The sequence below is a fragment of the Phascolarctos cinereus genome, unplaced genomic scaffold, assembly GCF_003287225.1.
Source record: "Phascolarctos cinereus isolate Bilbo 61053 unplaced genomic scaffold, phaCin_HiC Scaffold_1;HRSCAF=81, whole genome shotgun sequence".
In the NCBI taxonomy this organism is placed as follows: Eukaryota; Metazoa; Chordata; class Mammalia; order Diprotodontia; family Phascolarctidae; genus Phascolarctos; species Phascolarctos cinereus.
Genome location: NW_027555514.1, coordinates 60830663 through 60848193, shown reverse-complemented (window position 1 = coordinate 60848193; position 17531 = coordinate 60830663). Strand labels below are relative to the sequence as shown.

General features: G+C 40.4%; 1 protein-coding gene across 1 annotated transcript; it reads left to right on the top strand.

The window, feature by feature from the left end:
* Window positions 1-1545: 1545 nt before the first annotated feature.
* LOC110202251 (sperm microtubule associated protein 1-like) lies at window positions 1546-13843 on the top strand. Its single transcript, XM_020978259.2, has 3 exons — window positions 1546-2103; window positions 4658-4757; window positions 13515-13843. The coding sequence occupies exons 1-3, from the start codon at window positions 1852-1854 to the stop codon at window positions 13670-13672; spliced, it is 510 nt and encodes a 169-aa protein (XP_020833918.1). The 5' UTR covers window positions 1546-1851; the 3' UTR covers window positions 13673-13843.
* The last annotated feature ends 3688 nt before the right edge of the window (window positions 13844-17531 follow it).

Genomic DNA, 17531 nt, shown 5'->3' with positions numbered 1-17531 from the left:
TGCCAGGGACTGTGCTGGACCATGGGGATATGAAGACAAAAATGAAATAGACCCTTCCTTTAAGGAGCACTTGTGTAATGTTTATTCTGGGGGCAAAAACTTGACTGCTACTGGAAACCAGCATCAACCTCAAAAGCCAAGTATACCACCATGGCATCACTGGGCCTCATGTAATGATCAAGCTAAAGAAACATTGATTGCTTGGTATTTACGATTGTGTGAGAATTGTTGATGGTCAATTGGAGAGAATAATTAATGCTCCCATGTGCATACATAGTGCTCTGTTTTTCCCATGGAAGGTCACGGGTCTGGAAGTGGAAGGGACCTGAGTCAATCTAGTACAGTGCCTCATTTCACCCAATGAGGGAGCCAATGGAGGCTAAATGGCTTGTCCAAGGTTATGTAGATGACAAGTGCTAGTGATAGGATTTGGACAGGTCCTGTAACTAGTATCAGAGCCAGAGTCTTTTCCTCTGTAACAGCCTCTCTTCTTATAGGAGGCTCATAGCAATGTAATCATTATCTCCATTTTATAGATGCGGAAACTGGGGCTCTGAAAGGTTAGGAGCGAACTTGTAAAATACTAGGGAGGTTTTGGTTTTGATCCAATGTTTTCTTGACTTTCACATTGTGACACTGCCCTAAGATTTTAAGGCCCTCTGGACTTCTGGTATTCACCAGTAAGTTCTACTGAAGCACGCGTCAGGGAATTACAGGTTAGAAGGGTCCTTTCCTCCAGTCTGTTGCCTCCCCAGATCCAACACTCTTTCTGCCATGACCTATGGCCAGAGGGGAGGCCCCTGCTGCTAAGGTCTAACCTCCACCTGCCCTCATTCACAGAGTAGCTGCCTTTAGTTCCAGTGGTCAGAGCTGAGCTGAGCATTAAAATAAAATGCTTTCAAAAGCTAAGAAAGGAAAAGTGAGCTTATGTTACTGAGGAAGTATCACTGCTCGCCTGAAAAAGAGGTCAGCCGGTCTCAGTGGAAGGTAGCTCGGCTTTACCTTTAGAAAGGGAACAGAAGGACCCTGCTACTCCAACCAACCACTAATACTTTGAACTCCACAGTGCCTTTTTTTTTTCTAGAGACATAAAGTGCTATTTAAAGAAGTCTTTGGATACTCCAGTGAGGCAGCCTTGAAAGTGGAGGTTATCTGCATTCCAGAGGATCAGGGGAACCTTACAAAGTGACTTATTCAAGGTCACTCAGCAAGTTCATAAGTCCATAGAGGTTTGGAGTTGAGGGCCTCCAAAAAGCCCCCTGCCAGTCTGCCCAGCAAGGGAAAATCTGGGTCAGCACAAGGCAAAAAAAAAAAAATCCACTCCCCTTCTCTGCAGTTCTCCTCACAGAATGACACTAAATCCAAAGAATTCCATTTGGTAATTCAACAGCTGACTCTGACCAGATCAGACCTCCTGCCCTGCCAACCATCGCGTATCCTCCTCTTTAAGGTTAGCTGTTTCCCAGGCCCCCAGTGACAGCTGACAGGAACATTATTGGCTCAGCTTTGAAGTCATGTGAGGCCCCCTTTGTTGGGAGCACAAAGGTCAAGAGGAAGTGGGGTGAGGTTAGCAGCATCCACGGAGGGATTTCCATTATCCTATCCATCGCACCAACTGCTGGGCCTAGATGAGCCTCTTTCATAGGTGGAGAGTAAAAGTAGCATTGGACTCAGGTGAACGTTTTTGTTCGTGTAACAACCATGCTTTTTGTTGTCACCCGTGCAGACTGGCCAGCGCAGCAGGGAAGCAGTGACACGCTTATCCTGGCCCAGCCTCAGCTTACTGGCTTTTAATTCTATTCCTTCACACCCCCAACTCTCCCTAGCTCGACTCCTTGGAAAGCAGTCCTGATGCCTAAGAAAGAGAAATGGGGGCTGTCGAAAATGTTTACACCACCAACTTCTTCTGCCTCCAACTTGTGGCGTAGAGAAAAAGGATTCATTCTGGATTGCATTGCAGTGGACAGTTTAGCAAAAGGGGCCAACAATTTCTTGCCAAACCCGAATTGCGTCATTCCTCCTTATAATGCTCAGAAGGACCAACACCTAGTTAACTACTTTGCATCGAAGGCTTCATCTCAGCTTCATCAGGGAAGAGATTCAGTAAGTTTCTCATGTTCCCCAACTTTGTTCTCCTATTCTGTGTGTATGTGTGTGTGTGTGTGTGTGTGTGTGTGTGTGTGTGTGTTTTGCAGATCAGCACAGCCTGCAGATACTAAGACAATGGGTGATTCTAGATTGGACATATGCATATAGGATGTGAAGACATCTTACTCCCCTAAGAGCTCACATTTGGGAGTGATTGGAAAGAGCTAATTTTGTTTGAAAAGGGATGGGGATGTGTATAATGAAGACTTTTAAAAAACTGGAGCTGCCATTTCACCAGGCTAGCTCCTGATGGGTATCTGATCTGCAGTTTAATAATCTTAGATGCCTTAGGCATTGAGAGGTTCAAATGACTTGGCCAGGATCATCCAGCCACAGAGATGAACTGTCTGTGTCATGATCCAATACCAGCCCTGTAGACCCTCGGCACTTCTCCAAAATATCTGATGAGACCCATGAGCCACAGGACTTAGGTAATCCACATGTCCTTGGGAAAGACATTTTCCTTCTATGAATCACATCGTCCTCATCTACAAAATCAAGGGGATGTAAGCTTGACCAGCTCTGAATTCTTTGAGGCTCATGCTTCAGAGGAACATAAAGGAAGAGCTGGAAAGGAAGGGAAAGGCCTCTAGCCCATCTCCCACATCGTTAGCCCTGGGGACCCCAAGAGGTTAAGTCAGTTTTGACCAAGCTTACTTACACAAGAGAATGTCAGAGGCAGGATTTCAACCTGGGTCCTCTGACTCCAAATCTGGGGTTCTTTTTCTTTGGGAAATGAAGTGAATATCAATTCTCTCTCTGATGCTTACTGTCACAGACTTTGGGCAAATCACTTGGGGATTGGACTGGATGACTCATGAGGTCCCTTCTGGCTTTAGCTCTGTGACTCTATAATCCTGCAACAAGGAAACATTAAGCATCTAATATGTGCTAGGTGCTTGGTGGGGTGAGGGGAGCAGGGTGACTTATGAAGTTTCTTTCCAGACAACGTACCAACACAGTTAGCCACAAACATACAGGAAAGATTCAGTAGACAGTGTTAGAATAAAGTAGTGTAGGAGGTCTGGGGAGGAGGAGTTAATTACTTAGGGGAACAGGGACAGAGATCAGGGAAAGTTTTCTAGAGAAGGTTTGTTCAGTTCAGCTGGGCTTTAAACAATAGAAAGAAATTAATAGAATCAGAGAGGAGAGTCAGAGCTAGAAGGGAGCCTCTTCAATGGCATTTAGTCCATATCGCCCTACAATTGAGGAAATAGGCCCAGATATGGTTAAATGAGTTACACAAGATGCTACAGGTAGTAGGTTGTGGGTCTAGGATTCAAATCTAGCTCCCTTCCATAGGTGAAGAATGGGAAGAAGGGCATTAAGGACAGAGATGGGAGAGGATGATGACTTTTTTTTTTGGAGGGGAACTTCATTTGCACATTTGTACAGTTTATCTAAATTGTATTACATAAGTTCTTTTTGTGGTGCCTAAGAATTGGAAGTCTAGGGGATGCCCATCAATGAGGGAGTGACTGAACAAGTTGTGGTATATGATTGTGATGGAATACTTATTGTGCTATAAGAAATGACAGGATGATTTCAGAAAAATCTAGAAAGACTTACATGAACTAATGCAAAGTGAAGTGAGCAGAACTAGAAGAACATTGTGCACAGTAACAGTGATATTGTATGATGAAGAATTATGAATGACTTAGCTCTTCTCAGCAATATAATGATGCAAGACAATTCCAAAAGACTCATGATGGAAAGTAATATCTAAATCCAGAGAAAGAACTGATGGTCTGAATACAGAATGAAGAATCCTTCCTTCCTTCCTCTCTCTTTTTCTTTCTTGTCTTCTTATACAAAATGACTAATGTGGAAACATTTTACATGATTGCATATGTATGACCTATGTTAGATTGCTCACCATCTCAGGGAAAGGGAAAGGGAGGGAAGGAGGGAGGGATAGTTTTTGGAACTCAAAACTTAAAAAAGAGCCCAAATGTTAAAAAAAAAATTTTAACATGTCATAGGGGGAAAAAATATTATTTAAAAATAAATTTAATTACACAGAAGAGATAAGACTGGAATGGGTGTGAAAGGCCTTGCACGCCAGGCAGAGGAAGTAAACAAATGCAATATTCCTCTTCTTATATCATGCTCTACTATGAATATTTTGGTTGGCTAGGGGAGGCTTCATGAAAATTTGAATTAAAAAAAAGCAAAATGCTGAGTAAATTACTTTATGTAAAAGATTCAGAAAGTAAGTGACAGTGCATGAGGGAGCTAACACCTACACTTCAGTGTATGTGCATGGAATGGAGGTCAAGGTGGGAAGAAGACAGAACTAATACTGCCATGAACCACTCCTACATATTGATGTTAGGCTTTGATTATGTGTCAGCACAGTTTGTTCTTTCAGAGAAGCTCCCACTGGTCTTAAGTTATAGCCAAACCAGAGGCCTAACAACAGTGCTCTGTTAGGGCTCTGCTGAGTATTTTTATGGGTTTGCTCTTCCCTACAGTCTCAGATTCCTGTATATCCATTTTATCTTTGCAGTGGTCTAAAGAGGTAGTGGCCCAAGAGGAGGAAGAGGGGAAAGAAAAAATGGGACCAATGGCTCAACAATACCTGATGAGGAGGAACAGGGCAGGTGCAGGTAAAAGGAAAATTATCATCTCTCAAGGTCACTCTTTCCAAAGCAAGGATTTATTTAGTTCTGAATCTGACCTTATGAGTATTTACTTATAACTTTGAGTTGACATCAAGGTATGGATTTTTAAAGCCACATTAGGTAACTAGTTGGAAAGTAGGATGCTCAGGACATAGTATATTCTTAATTTTTTGAGGTGGAATTTGTGCAGGGCAGCCTACCTATGCTCTAAAAAATATCCCCACCTCCCATTGTATTTCTTGCCTTCTCAGTGAATAGGAAATGGGGTGGAGGGAAAGAGAGTTTAGAATTGAACATAATAATAAAAATTAAAATAAAAACAGAACAAATCGAGAAAAAAATCCCCACACCTGTTCAATGACACATTGCTGGGCTGGTGTGATACTCACCCTCTTCCTGAAATTCTACCTTTTTGGCTTATTTCTTTGGAGTAGGCAGTGCCTTACTCCAAAAGACCCCTGTTTTAATGCAAATATGTTCTCTGGGAAATAATAATACCTCATCCTATTAGCCCTCCTTATGACCTAAGTACAGGTCAGTTAGTATCAAAGAAGAATAAAGGAACTAATTGTAGGACAAATAAACTGAAGAGGAAAAGATAGAAAAGGGAGGACAGACCATGTTCAAGAATCAAGTATCTGGGCATTTGGTGCATTGCTGAACCATGAGAATATGGGTTCTAATCCAGATACCACCCATTTTATTACCTGTGTGACTTTGGGTAAATGATTTGACCTTTATGGGACTCAGTTTTCTTTTCTGAAAATTGAGACTATTGGTCCAGATGACCTGACCTTACAATAACATTTTTAAGCTCTAAATCTAGGCTCCTAAGAATTTTTTACTTGAAGTATATATGAAAGAAAAGAGGAGAGGGGGGAAGTGGGGGAAGAGGAGAGGGGAGGGAGGGGCATGGGAGAGAGAAGAGAGGGAGGATATGGGGGGAAGAGAGAAAGAGAAGGGAGGGAGGGAGAGAGAAAAAGAGAGAGGGAGAAAGAGGAGACAGAGAGAGACACAGAGAGAGAGAGAGACAGACAGAGAAAGACAAAGACAGAGACTGACAGACAGAGAGACACAGAGACAGACAGAGACACAGAGACAGATAGGGAGACAGACAGACAGAGACAGGCTGAAACAGACAGAGAGAGACAGAGAGACAGAGAGAGAGACAGAGAGAGAGAGACAGAGACAGAGAGAGAGACAGAGAGAGACAGATGAGATAAAGATGGAAGAAATGAATGAGAGACAAGAAAAGAGAAGAGATGAAAAAGCAGGGCAAGAGATGACAAAGAGAATAGAGATTTTAAAAGATTAGAGAAAGAAACAAGAGAGATGTAAAAAAACAAGAGAAAAGAAAGGTGAAAAATGAGAGAAAGAACCTAGGAAGATGGAAAAAAGAGAGAAGAGAGAGAAAAAGGAGACAAAAGTGAAATGAGATAGGAGAATGAGAAAGAAGAGAATCTTTACGTCTATCTTTCGTATTTTCCCATTCTCCCTTGTGCCTCTATCTACATGGTAACGTCACGCAAGGACCGCCGTGTGCTCTTCCTTCTGCGCCTGAGCCCGTTCCGTCTTTGGGCTGCTCCTGGACCTGCTCCTAGCGTCCGCTGTGCTGCCTCTGGTTCCTGGACCCAGGTTTCTTAGCTTCCGTGCACTGAGTCGACCACGCGCTGTTTCTCAGCACGCGTGACTGATCTGGGGGCAGGAGAAGCCTCACCGGCTTCATGAGCCTCCCTCACTAACCTATGCCTCCCTCGCCACCGCCCCCCATCTCCTTCCCAAAGCCTCTGTTTCCTCGTCTATCAAAGGATAGTGAATGAGATAACGCAGTTTAGTTAAAGGCCTTGGGAGCCTTAAAGTACTATACACAAGTGTGAGCTACTATTTTTACAATTCCATAGTGCTGGGCTACTCTTGACTGAATGCTTGAAGTATTTAAAGGTATTTATTTCCTCTCTTTGTGCAGCTGGAGACCCTTTGCTCCTGCCTCTCCCCAGCCCCAACCAAACCCTTCTGCTCCAAGGCAGCTGATTCAGGCTATCTTCTTAGGTCCATTGCCCTGAATATCATAGCTCCCCAGGCCCGCACACCAAGGATTCTGATGCCGTTGATGGTCTATTGCGGTGAAAGAATTTTCCATAGAGCCAAAGCCCTGGGTTTGAATATCACCATCCAGATACTTTATGAATACTTTCATTTTGATGTTGACCCAATTTGTTTGATGGTTTGATTGAATACAAACAACTTCTGATGATTCCCATGCCAGAAACTAGTTGTTTCCAGTCTCTTAAGGTATATTTGATTCCACATTTCATGAAATTGAGTGTATATTAGAAAGAAGCCTGGCTCTGACGGCAGAAGACCTGGTTTTAGATCTTACACTTGACACTTTACCACTTGCGTGACCTTCGTCATTCAACATTCCTGGGCCTCAGTTTCCTTATCTGTAAAATGACAGACCTGGGCTAGATCATCTCTGAAATCCTTTCCATCTATAGATCTATGATCTTATCAACTTCCTCTTGCTTTGAGGTTCTAGAGATCTGCCTAAGGGTCTAGGGGGCTTCTCTAGTACTGCTGCTCATGAGCCCCCCATTTAGCATGCTTCCCAACATCGGCTCACATTCTGATGGGGGAGGTAATATGTAAATAATTAGGGACATACGAGATACCCAGAGAGCAGATGGGAAATAATCAGAAAGTAGCAACTGTAATGATCAGAAAGACTTCCTGCAGGTCCTCTGTTATTGCTGCTGCTGCCACTGCTGCTGTTGTAATTACTTGTGGACAACTTAGCAATCGTTCGTATGGGCTTTGGTTTTCTTCAGGGGGAAAATATTTATGGTACGTAGGTATGAGACTTCTGAATTGTCTATGTGCTACATGCCTTTGGTCTCTTATTTCTCAAACCAGAGTCATATTTCCAAATATACTTTTTGCCGTCCTTGTCTGTGACTGCCTTCACAAAGAAGTCACCGAATATCAAAGTAGCTGTTGACTTGGTTTGGGTGTTCTCAAGTCCTTCATAGAATCTTTCTGCCTCTTCTATCCTCTACTATAGAAATGAATACATCTGTTACAGTGTTCTTTCTGGTCTCTCTCTTTTTTTTACTTATGTTTATTATGAGCTTTGCAAGAAGAAATGATGCATTATCCCATAAAATGATGCTTTTTACGTTTTTTTGGGGGGTACCATTGCATGAGGCAGGTGAAGGGAATAGAGTGTTAGGCTTGGGGGTCAAACCCCGCCTCACATATTTGCTAATGCTTTGTGTGATCCTGGGCAAGTCCACATAACATCCTCATTCTCAGTTGCATCATCTGTAAAATGGGGACAACACAAGCACCTACTTTAAAAGGGTGACTTTGAGGATTAAATGAAACAACACATATGTAAAGCACTTTTCAAACCTGAAAGTGCTATATAAATGCTAGCTATTATTATTAATGGAACCAGTTCTTTCCATGATACCACACTGACTGATCTCACACATATAGAATCTGCAATTAAACTAATGTTTATAGATGATCTAAAAAGTACGTGATCCTTAGCACTCTCTACTCTCCTTTCTGTCACTCTACCATGGCTATTGCATAAGTGGAAAGGGTGGCAGGAGACTTAGGGTCCTTTTCTGGCATTCTGGTAATGATCCATCCCAATGAGGATAGGTTGGCCAATGGGCTCCTGACTCCATTTCTGGGATTGCCCTCAAAGTCTTTCCTGCAGAGCAGGCCTTTCTCCATAGACTACTGGTATACAAGTCCAGTGTACGTCCCCTCACAGGGCCAAGGCACTGGAGCAAGGCACTGTAGGTGGATCCAAAAGCGAATAGAACTCACTGGGGTGGCACATGCGACTGTCAAATCAATCCTGCCAACTGTGTTTGTGAAGCAGAAATGTAGGAAAATGGATTATTTTAATTGCTAATTGTTCTTAAGGCCCCTAACAGGGAATTTTTAAAAATTGTGGTGCAAATTTCTTCATCTACAAGCGTAGCAAAGGAATTAAAGTTTATTCAGAAACTGACACTCTGCTGATTGAAGCACAAAGGAGAGTAATCAGGGTCGTTTTATTTATTTTTTTTTATCTGGCTTTTAACATTCACATAAAAAATTATTTCAAGGGCCAAATGCTAGGAAAAAATAAGTCCATAAACAGATTTCCCAATCAGTCATATGTCTCCATAACTTAGAAATATTCTCTCCACCCTCCCTTCTATTATCCTTCCCCATCAGCACCTAATCAGTGCCCAAATATAACTTTAATTATTCTTTTGTTTATGACACTAAATGATGTAGTGAATTTGTGGGGGGAAACAATTAACATTAGCACTGTGCTATTCTGAATGACATAGAACCTTCTTTCTGTGTGGTTCTTAGATCATGGCATCATAGATTTAGAACTAGAAGGGGGGGCCTCAAGAGCTTGCTGCAACCCTCTCATTTTAAAGACGAGGAAACTCAGAGGTGGGATTTGAACCTATGTCCTCTGGCTCTGGAGACAATGCGCTTTCCACTCCTCCGGGATACTTCTTTTATATAGTCAAACCCATCCTCATAATACACCTGGCCTAAGTGCCAAGGAAAGCCAAGCAATAACAACAGTTGACGTTGATTGGTACAAAGTTTGCAAAGTTTTTTAGCTCATTTGAGCCTCACAATAATCCTGTGAGTTAGATGCTATTATTACCACTATTTTACAGATGAAGAAACTGAGGTCCAGAAGACAGATCAAGTGGCTTACTTTAGGTATCAGCTCTAGGAGTACCTTCTTTAGGGGTCAGAGGCAGTATTTGAACCCAGTATTAATTTGAATCTGAACCCAGGACCAATTCTAGGTCCAGTACTTTTCTACTGCTCCACTGAATGGAGAAACTAAAATTGACTCTCAAATATCCACAGCCAGAGAAGAATGCCTTCTCAATTAGGGCTCCTCTCTGAGGGTCTTGTAACTGAATTCTAAGGAGACATATGATTACTCTTCTTTGTTCTAAGACTTGGGAGGGAAGTGACATCAGGGACTTTAAGCAGGATATTGTATGGACCAATCACCGCTGTTGGATTAATCAATCAATCGACAATTCTCAGGTTGAAGGCATGGTTTTTCCTTTCACCAAAAAGACTCCTCTTAGTTCCCCATGGGAAAGCTGATGATATGGTAGCAAAAACTTTATGCCATCCTGTGGCTCCTCATTCATTTTATGACTTGCTCTTCAGTCAGAACACACCATGTACTGCATTGGATATATTATTGCTGCTGACTTTCATGATTGTGGTTGGCTATTCCTCTTCCAAACTTCTTGGAAAGAATAGTCTAAAACTAAGCTCATAATTTCTCCCTCCCCCATTCCCAACCTGTGCCTTCATTTTTATTAATGATATTTCCATTAACCTTGTGTACACGCTCATATTCCAAATCCAAGTCATCACCAAATATGATTGTTTTTCTTGACTATCCTTTTTATTATTATAAGAGTGACGAAAATCAACAAACATGAATATTTCCATATACGAAGAAAAACTGTATGTAATAGTGTCTTTGGTTCACATACAACCAGAAAAAAAGGTTGTATGTGCCAAAGACACTATTACATACAGCTTGTTTAAACTAATATATGTATATATTTATATGTATGTATATATTTTAAATAATAGCTTCAGAGCTACCCTGCTTATTATTTCTGTCCCCTTCCAACTTTCTTTTTGCTCTTTTGTTTATTTAAAAATAATTTTATTGATATCTTTTGTTTTTATATCACCTGTTTTCCCCTTTATCTCTTCCTCTACTTCTCTCACATATCTACCTTTTATAACAAAGAAAAAAAAAGAAAACAATTCAAGCAAACTAATCACACAATTAAAAAGTCTGACCTCAAATGAAATGTTTCACATTGGAAAGATCCCCAACTTTTTAAAGGAAAGGAGTAGGTGGAGGTGTCCTTTCATATATCTTCCTTGGGGCTAGACTTGGTCATGATAACTTAACCACATTAAATTTTGATTGTTTTGTAATTGTTATTCTTTTCAATTACATTGTCATCATCATTTCATATATTGGTCTTCACATATATTTAATTTCATGTCAGTTGTTATTGCTTAGCTCCTCTTGGTATAGGTATATGTGATGATGGGTTTGAATATATGAAAACCAATTGGTTCAGAATAATTCCTTCCACAATTTGCTAAATTCATAACATTGGTTTCTTTTATCAGAATAATATTCCTTTACATTTATGTACCACAATTTGTTTGGCAATTTCCCAATCAATGGGCATCTTTGTTTCTAGTTCTTTGCTACTATGAAAAGTGCTGCTATAAATATTTCGGTATATATGATGCCTTTCTTTTTGTTTTCACCTCCTTGGGAGGGGGAGACAGTATATACCTAGCAATGGAATCTGTAGGTCAAAGGACATAGATATATTAGCCACTTAATTTTGAAAAATTTCAAATTGTTTTGCCGGAGTAGTTGTTATCAACTCAGTGAGATATACAATTAAAACTTTAGTTTGCCCATCTTTACATAACCCTTCTACCAATGATTATTCCATTTTTTTTTTACATATTTGCCAGTTTGGTGGGTGTGAAATTAAGGGTTATGCTGATTTGTGTTTGTCTTATATCATTAGAGATTTAAAACATTCTTTTATGTAGCTGTTAACAGCTTGCAGTTCTTTTTCTGAGAACTATTTGCTTTTATCTGCTAACAACTTATCTATTAAGGAATAGCTTTTGGTCATATATCTGTTTCCTGTATTTTGGGGATATCAGACCCTTATCAGAGATATTTGATACAAAGATTTTTCCCAGTTGATTGCTTCTTTTTTTTTTTTAATCCTAGCTATACTAATTTTGTTCTTGCAGCTTTTCAATTTTGTATAATCAGAATAATCTATTTTATCTTGTTTGGTTATGAAATCACCCCCTTCCCACAGCTACCAAAGACACATGGTTTGCTATTCTTCTTAGTATGATTTTAACATTCAGACCATATATCCATTGTTGTGAAATGTTGTGTGGGATGTTCATCTAAGCCTGATTTCTGCCAGACTACACTCCAGTTTTCCCAGAAGTTCTTGTCTGATAGAGAATTCTTCCAAGGTAATTGAGGTTTTTGTGTTAATTGAAAAGCTTTGAGTTTTTGAATTCACTTATTTCTGATTCTTCCTTGTCTGGTCTGTTTCATTAATCTACTTTTTAATATTTTAATGGCTTTAATGGTTGTTGCTTTATAATATATTTGAGGTCTGAACATTCCACTTTCTTATTACTGTCTCTTTTGCTATTTTAAGCATATTTCATTGATACTTTTCTTTCTTTCCCTTCTGTCTTTGCCTTGTCTCTCTCCACTCTAATACCATTCTCCACTCAGCTATCAAATTGATCTTCCTAACCCGGGTCTGCCACCCCATCCCACCCCTTCAATGGCTGCCTATTATCTCCAATATCAAATACACAATCATCCTCTGTTTAGCTTTGGAAGCCATTAATAACTTGACTCCTTCCTTTCTTGCATCTCACTCTCCCTTCTATTCTGCATCAAGTGATGCTGGTCTTCATGGTCTCCATCTCTGACTCCACGCATTTTCATTGGCTGTCTCACATTCTTGGAATTCTCTCTTTCCTCATGTCTGCCTCCTGGTTTCCCTGGTTTCCTTCAAGTCCCAGCTAAAATCCCAACTTCTACAAGAAGTCTTTCTTGATCACCCTTAATGCTAGTAGTGCCTTCCTCCTGTTGATTATCTCCAATTTATCCTGCATATATATCTGGTTTGTACACAGTTGCTTGCATATGGTCTCTCCCATTAGACCCTGAGCTCCCTAAGAGCAGGGACTGTTTTGAATCTTTCTTTGTATCCCCAGTGCTTAGCAAAGTGTGTAGCAAATAGTAGGTGCTTACTATATGCTTATTGTTGTTGTTTTTCTTGGTATTACTATAACTAACCACCTCTCCCTTCTTCTCATAACTTTAGTCTTCCCTCAAAAGCTGACCCTTGTAACAAATAATGGTAATTGAGCAAAACAAATCTACCATTGGCCTTGTCTGAAAAGGCAAGTCTAATTTCACATCTCCCTGCCAAGAATTGGAAATTATGATTTATCTTTGATCTTCTGGAGTCCTGATTGGCCATTGTGTTGATCATAGTTCATCAGATTTCTTAATATGATATTTTATTTTTTCCCCAATTAACATGTTCTTCAGATTTTCAAAGTTTGTTTTCCATTATAATGTTGTAGTCTGACTCTCCTTTTCTTTTCCCTTTTTTTTTTTGCCACCACCCTAAATCAAAATCCTCGCTGGTTCTAACCTGGCTGTTCCAGTGGCCTCTTTGTATCCTTAGCTCCAGTCTATCCCTCTCCTTCTGTTCATCTTAAGCATCAGTCTAGGTTCTTAGCATTTTTATGTATAATCTAGGATCATATATTTAGAGCTGAAAGGGATTTTGTAGGCCATCTAATCTCACTCATTTTTTACATAAGGGAAATTGCTTGAACTAATAATGGTACTTGCCCAAGGTCACACAAATAGTGACAGAACCAAAATTGGAACTTAGAGCCCCTGATTCTGAAGCCAGTCTCTCATTATATGTCTTATCTGCTCAATGTTCATTATTTATCTGTTTACTCCAGTGCCTAGCAGAGACTTTTACTGGTCATAGGTAATGAATGTTTGCTAAGAACAGATGAATGAATGGTCTTAAAACAGCCTCAATCTAATCTTTCCTTGTGGATTGTTCCTAGGTCATTCTGTGGAAGAGATACAAGGACACAGCTTTCTTTTTTCTTCTCTCAAACCAGTCCTGGGATACAATGGTCCCTATGGATACAGGAGGAACCGTCCAAATTTACGAAAGACACCTGCTACTTTTGGGATATTAACTCACCTGCCACTTCATTAGATTTACAACTAGGGGAGAGGGAGTTGTTCCTTTTAAATTGATCCTGTGGTCTGTTCTTGTTAATTTATTCACTTGTTAATTTATTCACACTGATAATGGTATGTACAGCCATGTAACATGACTGAAGTACACCGAACTGATACCCCCATTAAAGCAATAATTAACACCTTTTCTAATGTGTGGCCATTCCAAACGTAGCTCAAAGGAATCATTGTTCAGGTGGATGAGCACAAAAACTTAAGCTGGGAAAAAAAGGGAAAACAAAAGGCAATGATTTTCCATGCTAGATGATAGGACATTAGTCAACAACTGGGAAACATCACTAAATGCTCCCTCAAATCAACCACAGAAGAATTTAAGCATGCCATCCCATCACTTTCTGTGTGGATTATGTTGTAGAGATCTCTGGCACAGACCCCAAGGTGGGAGAGACCCTGGCACACTACCCGAAGATTTAGAGTCAGAATTTGGGGCATTTTGAACTGATGCTTAGGAATGCTGCCTGGGGAGCAGCTCAATGGACATATGGGTGGAGATAGGGGGAGGAAGGGAAGAGGCAGAAAGCAGAGGGTAGAGGGTATCCAACAACTGTTAACTTCCTAGTTTAATTATCCTTTAATATCTATGCTGCTGAAGGAATGGGAAAATGCTGTTAAAATGTAACAAAATTTTAAATTGCATAGTCTCTTAAAATATTCATTATTATTTTTTTATCCTTCACATTTTAGTGCCTTGAAGCAAAGTTCAGGTCACCTTACCTAGTTGTGGCTCTAGTCTTTGAAGATTTCTGGGGCCAGGTTTTTGGTATTTTCTGAGCTCTCCAAACCTCATTTTTTAATAACAATGATAATGCTTGCTAGCAAGTACATAGCACTTCAAGGTTTGCAAAATGCTTTACAAATATTATCTCATTTTATCCTCACAACAAACCTGGGAAGTAAGTACTACTATTATCATGTTTCAGATAAGGAAACTGAGGCAGACTGAGGTTAAAGTGACTTGCCCAGAGTTACTGCAGACTTAATTCTTCCTAGAAAGCCCCTCAGCAACATGACAATTTGAAGGTTACTCTTAATGTGAAATGGAGCAGTAGACAATTTTAACATAGCATATTCCCTTCATACCTCCCTACACAGTCACATCAGGGTTAAATGTTTCTGTCTGCTCTGCCTATCGCAAAAAGAAGAGTTTTTGTGATTTCTGTGTTTTAGTTCAATGTATTTCTTTTGTTGCTGTTTATATAAAAACTAGAGTTACATTTTTTTTTTTTACTTAAGTAACTATGTTTTCTATAAGAATAAGAGGCTTGTTCCTAGATGACGGCTCAGGGCTCTTCCAGCTTTAAATTTGTCTTGTGATTGGTCAATCAGCCAGCCAGCATAGATATTAAGTGCCTTCCATGGATGTTCCAAGCACTGTGCTAGAAACCAGACATACAAAGACAAAAAAAGAAACACTCTCTTGATCCTCGAACATTTTGAGTTCTATCCTATGTGAATAAACCTGACAAGTCAGTTAAGTTACTTTTTAATTAGGAACCCTAATGGGGGAGAATAGAGATCCTGACTAGTCCACAAAAGACAATCTGAAACTCACACGTGTTGTGTGAGAAGTGCCTACTCTGGATCTATTATATGCAGGTAGCCATATCCTGGCTCCAGTTTAACATTGGGAGTACCTGGGTAAGGAGACTCCTTGTTACACAGTGAATCCACTAAGTAAACAACTCACCTCAAAGACAGTCGAGATTATGGTAAAAAGTAGTCGTGGTGGCTGGACAAATATAAAAGACAGCTCTGGGAAGGGAATGAAAACTCACAGAATTACTATATACTTCTGAAGTCTGTACCTCTTCCTGCTGCAAGACGCCATATTGTCTGTCTGAATAATATAGAGATTTTCACCCACAATGACAAATCCGGGTGGGCTAAGAGCTGCTTCCTATTGTTTAGGAAATACACCAATCAAATAAATGTGTTCCAAAGACAGCAAGCCTGATGAAACCAGTAGGGTAAAGATTGACAAACCATTTGGTGTGGGGGGAAGTAAGAACTATAGAAACAAATATGAAAGACATCAAAGAGTCTCATTAAGGCATCATTCGGTTGACTGTATCTTTAGTGTCTCTGAATCAGAAAGTGTTAAAAGTGTTTCAAGTATCCAGAGGCCAGTTAGTCTCTCCTCTCTCCTCCCTCACTTCACTGGAACTTGAGACTCAGAAAGATTAAATGACTTAGTGAGGGAACCATATGACCTGTGAGATCACTAAATGACCTTTGGACATTCATATCTGGAAATGGAAGAGGTTGAACTAGATGACACCCGAGTTCCCTTCCAGCTCTGCATCTATGATCCGATGGTGATGATGATGATGTTGATGATAGCTAACAAGGCACTTGAAGGTGAGCCGTACTTAAGAGATGGGGGAGGGGCTATCAGGGTCCAAGTTATTACACGGCAACCAGTATTCTCTCACTCTCTTCTTTCTCCTAAGCTGCCTTTCACACAAATGCTCCATAAATGTTGAACTTGACGTGAATGGCAATTGAAAAGGCTAAGGTGGGAAAACAAGGACTTTTTCTCCCTACCTTGCTTTCCCGCCTCCTGTGGTGAGTTGCCTCTCTACATTAGATTGCAAGCTCCTCGAGGGCAGGGACTGGTTTTCTTAACACAGTGCCTGGCACTCAGTAGGTGCTTAATCAGTGTTTACTGGATTGGGTCATATCGCCATACTGACTGGTAAGCTTGTTGAGGGAAGGAATTCTATCTTAGTTCAACTCTGTACCTCCTCCAGTGCACAGAACAGACTGTACTGTATTAAAAGTTAACAGAAATGGGCAGCTAGGTGATGCAGTGGATAGAGCTCTGGCCTTGGAGTCGGAAGGACCTGAGACACTTGACACTTACTAGCTGTGTGACCCTGGGCAAGTCACTTAACCCCAATTGCCTCACCGAAAAGAAAAAAAAAAGTTAACAGAAACAACTCACCCAGGAAAGAAGTGAGGCCAACCCAGCAACCCTTTCCCTTATGTTATATGCTTTCTCCTATTTCGATGGTCAGCTGATTGGTATATGAAACTATCTTTGGGAATGCAGGTATTTATTGAGTGTCATTCCTCAACATTGGAAAACAGTTCTAAGCTCATCTGGCTTTGTCAGTTTGGATGAAAATTTCTGTTGACTTACAATTAGTCAGGTGGTTTAGTGGGTGGTCCAGCCTCTTGTAGCAACGAGTGACAGCATACACTTCAGAAGTAAGTAATTTGTCTCCTAATGATTAGAAAAGAATCTAAAAACAAGGCCTTGGAACCCATAATTGACACTGTCTATGCTATTGCCTTTCATTAGAAAGGAGCACCAGATTTTGAATGAACAAAAGAGTGTTCAGGAAACTCAGTTTGTGGGCTTTGATGGTGATTTATGTATTTTCTATAACAATCATAATGAATTGTTAAGGTAATTTATAGTTTTATAACACAACCACAGCTGGACACACACATCACTATTTTAAAAAACCTGGGGAATGCAGAGGTTGATGGGGGCTATGTACAGTATGCCTGCAGAATTGTGCAGTCTACAACATCCGGCACAAGGTGACTGATCCATCTTACTTCACTAAGGACAGCCTCAGACCACTAGGTAGAAAAAAAGCTGGTGCAACAAGCCTGTCAATCATAGGTCTATCAAAAGTGCTGGTATTTATGTAGCAGTTTAAGGTTTGCAAAGTGCTTTACCTATGTTAACTCATTTGGTCAAAAAAGCCAGCCCTAGCTACCACTCCTTTATATACGTTGTTTCCCCTAACAGAATGTAAGCTTCTTGACAACAGCGATTATCTTGCTTTTTGCATTTATATCCT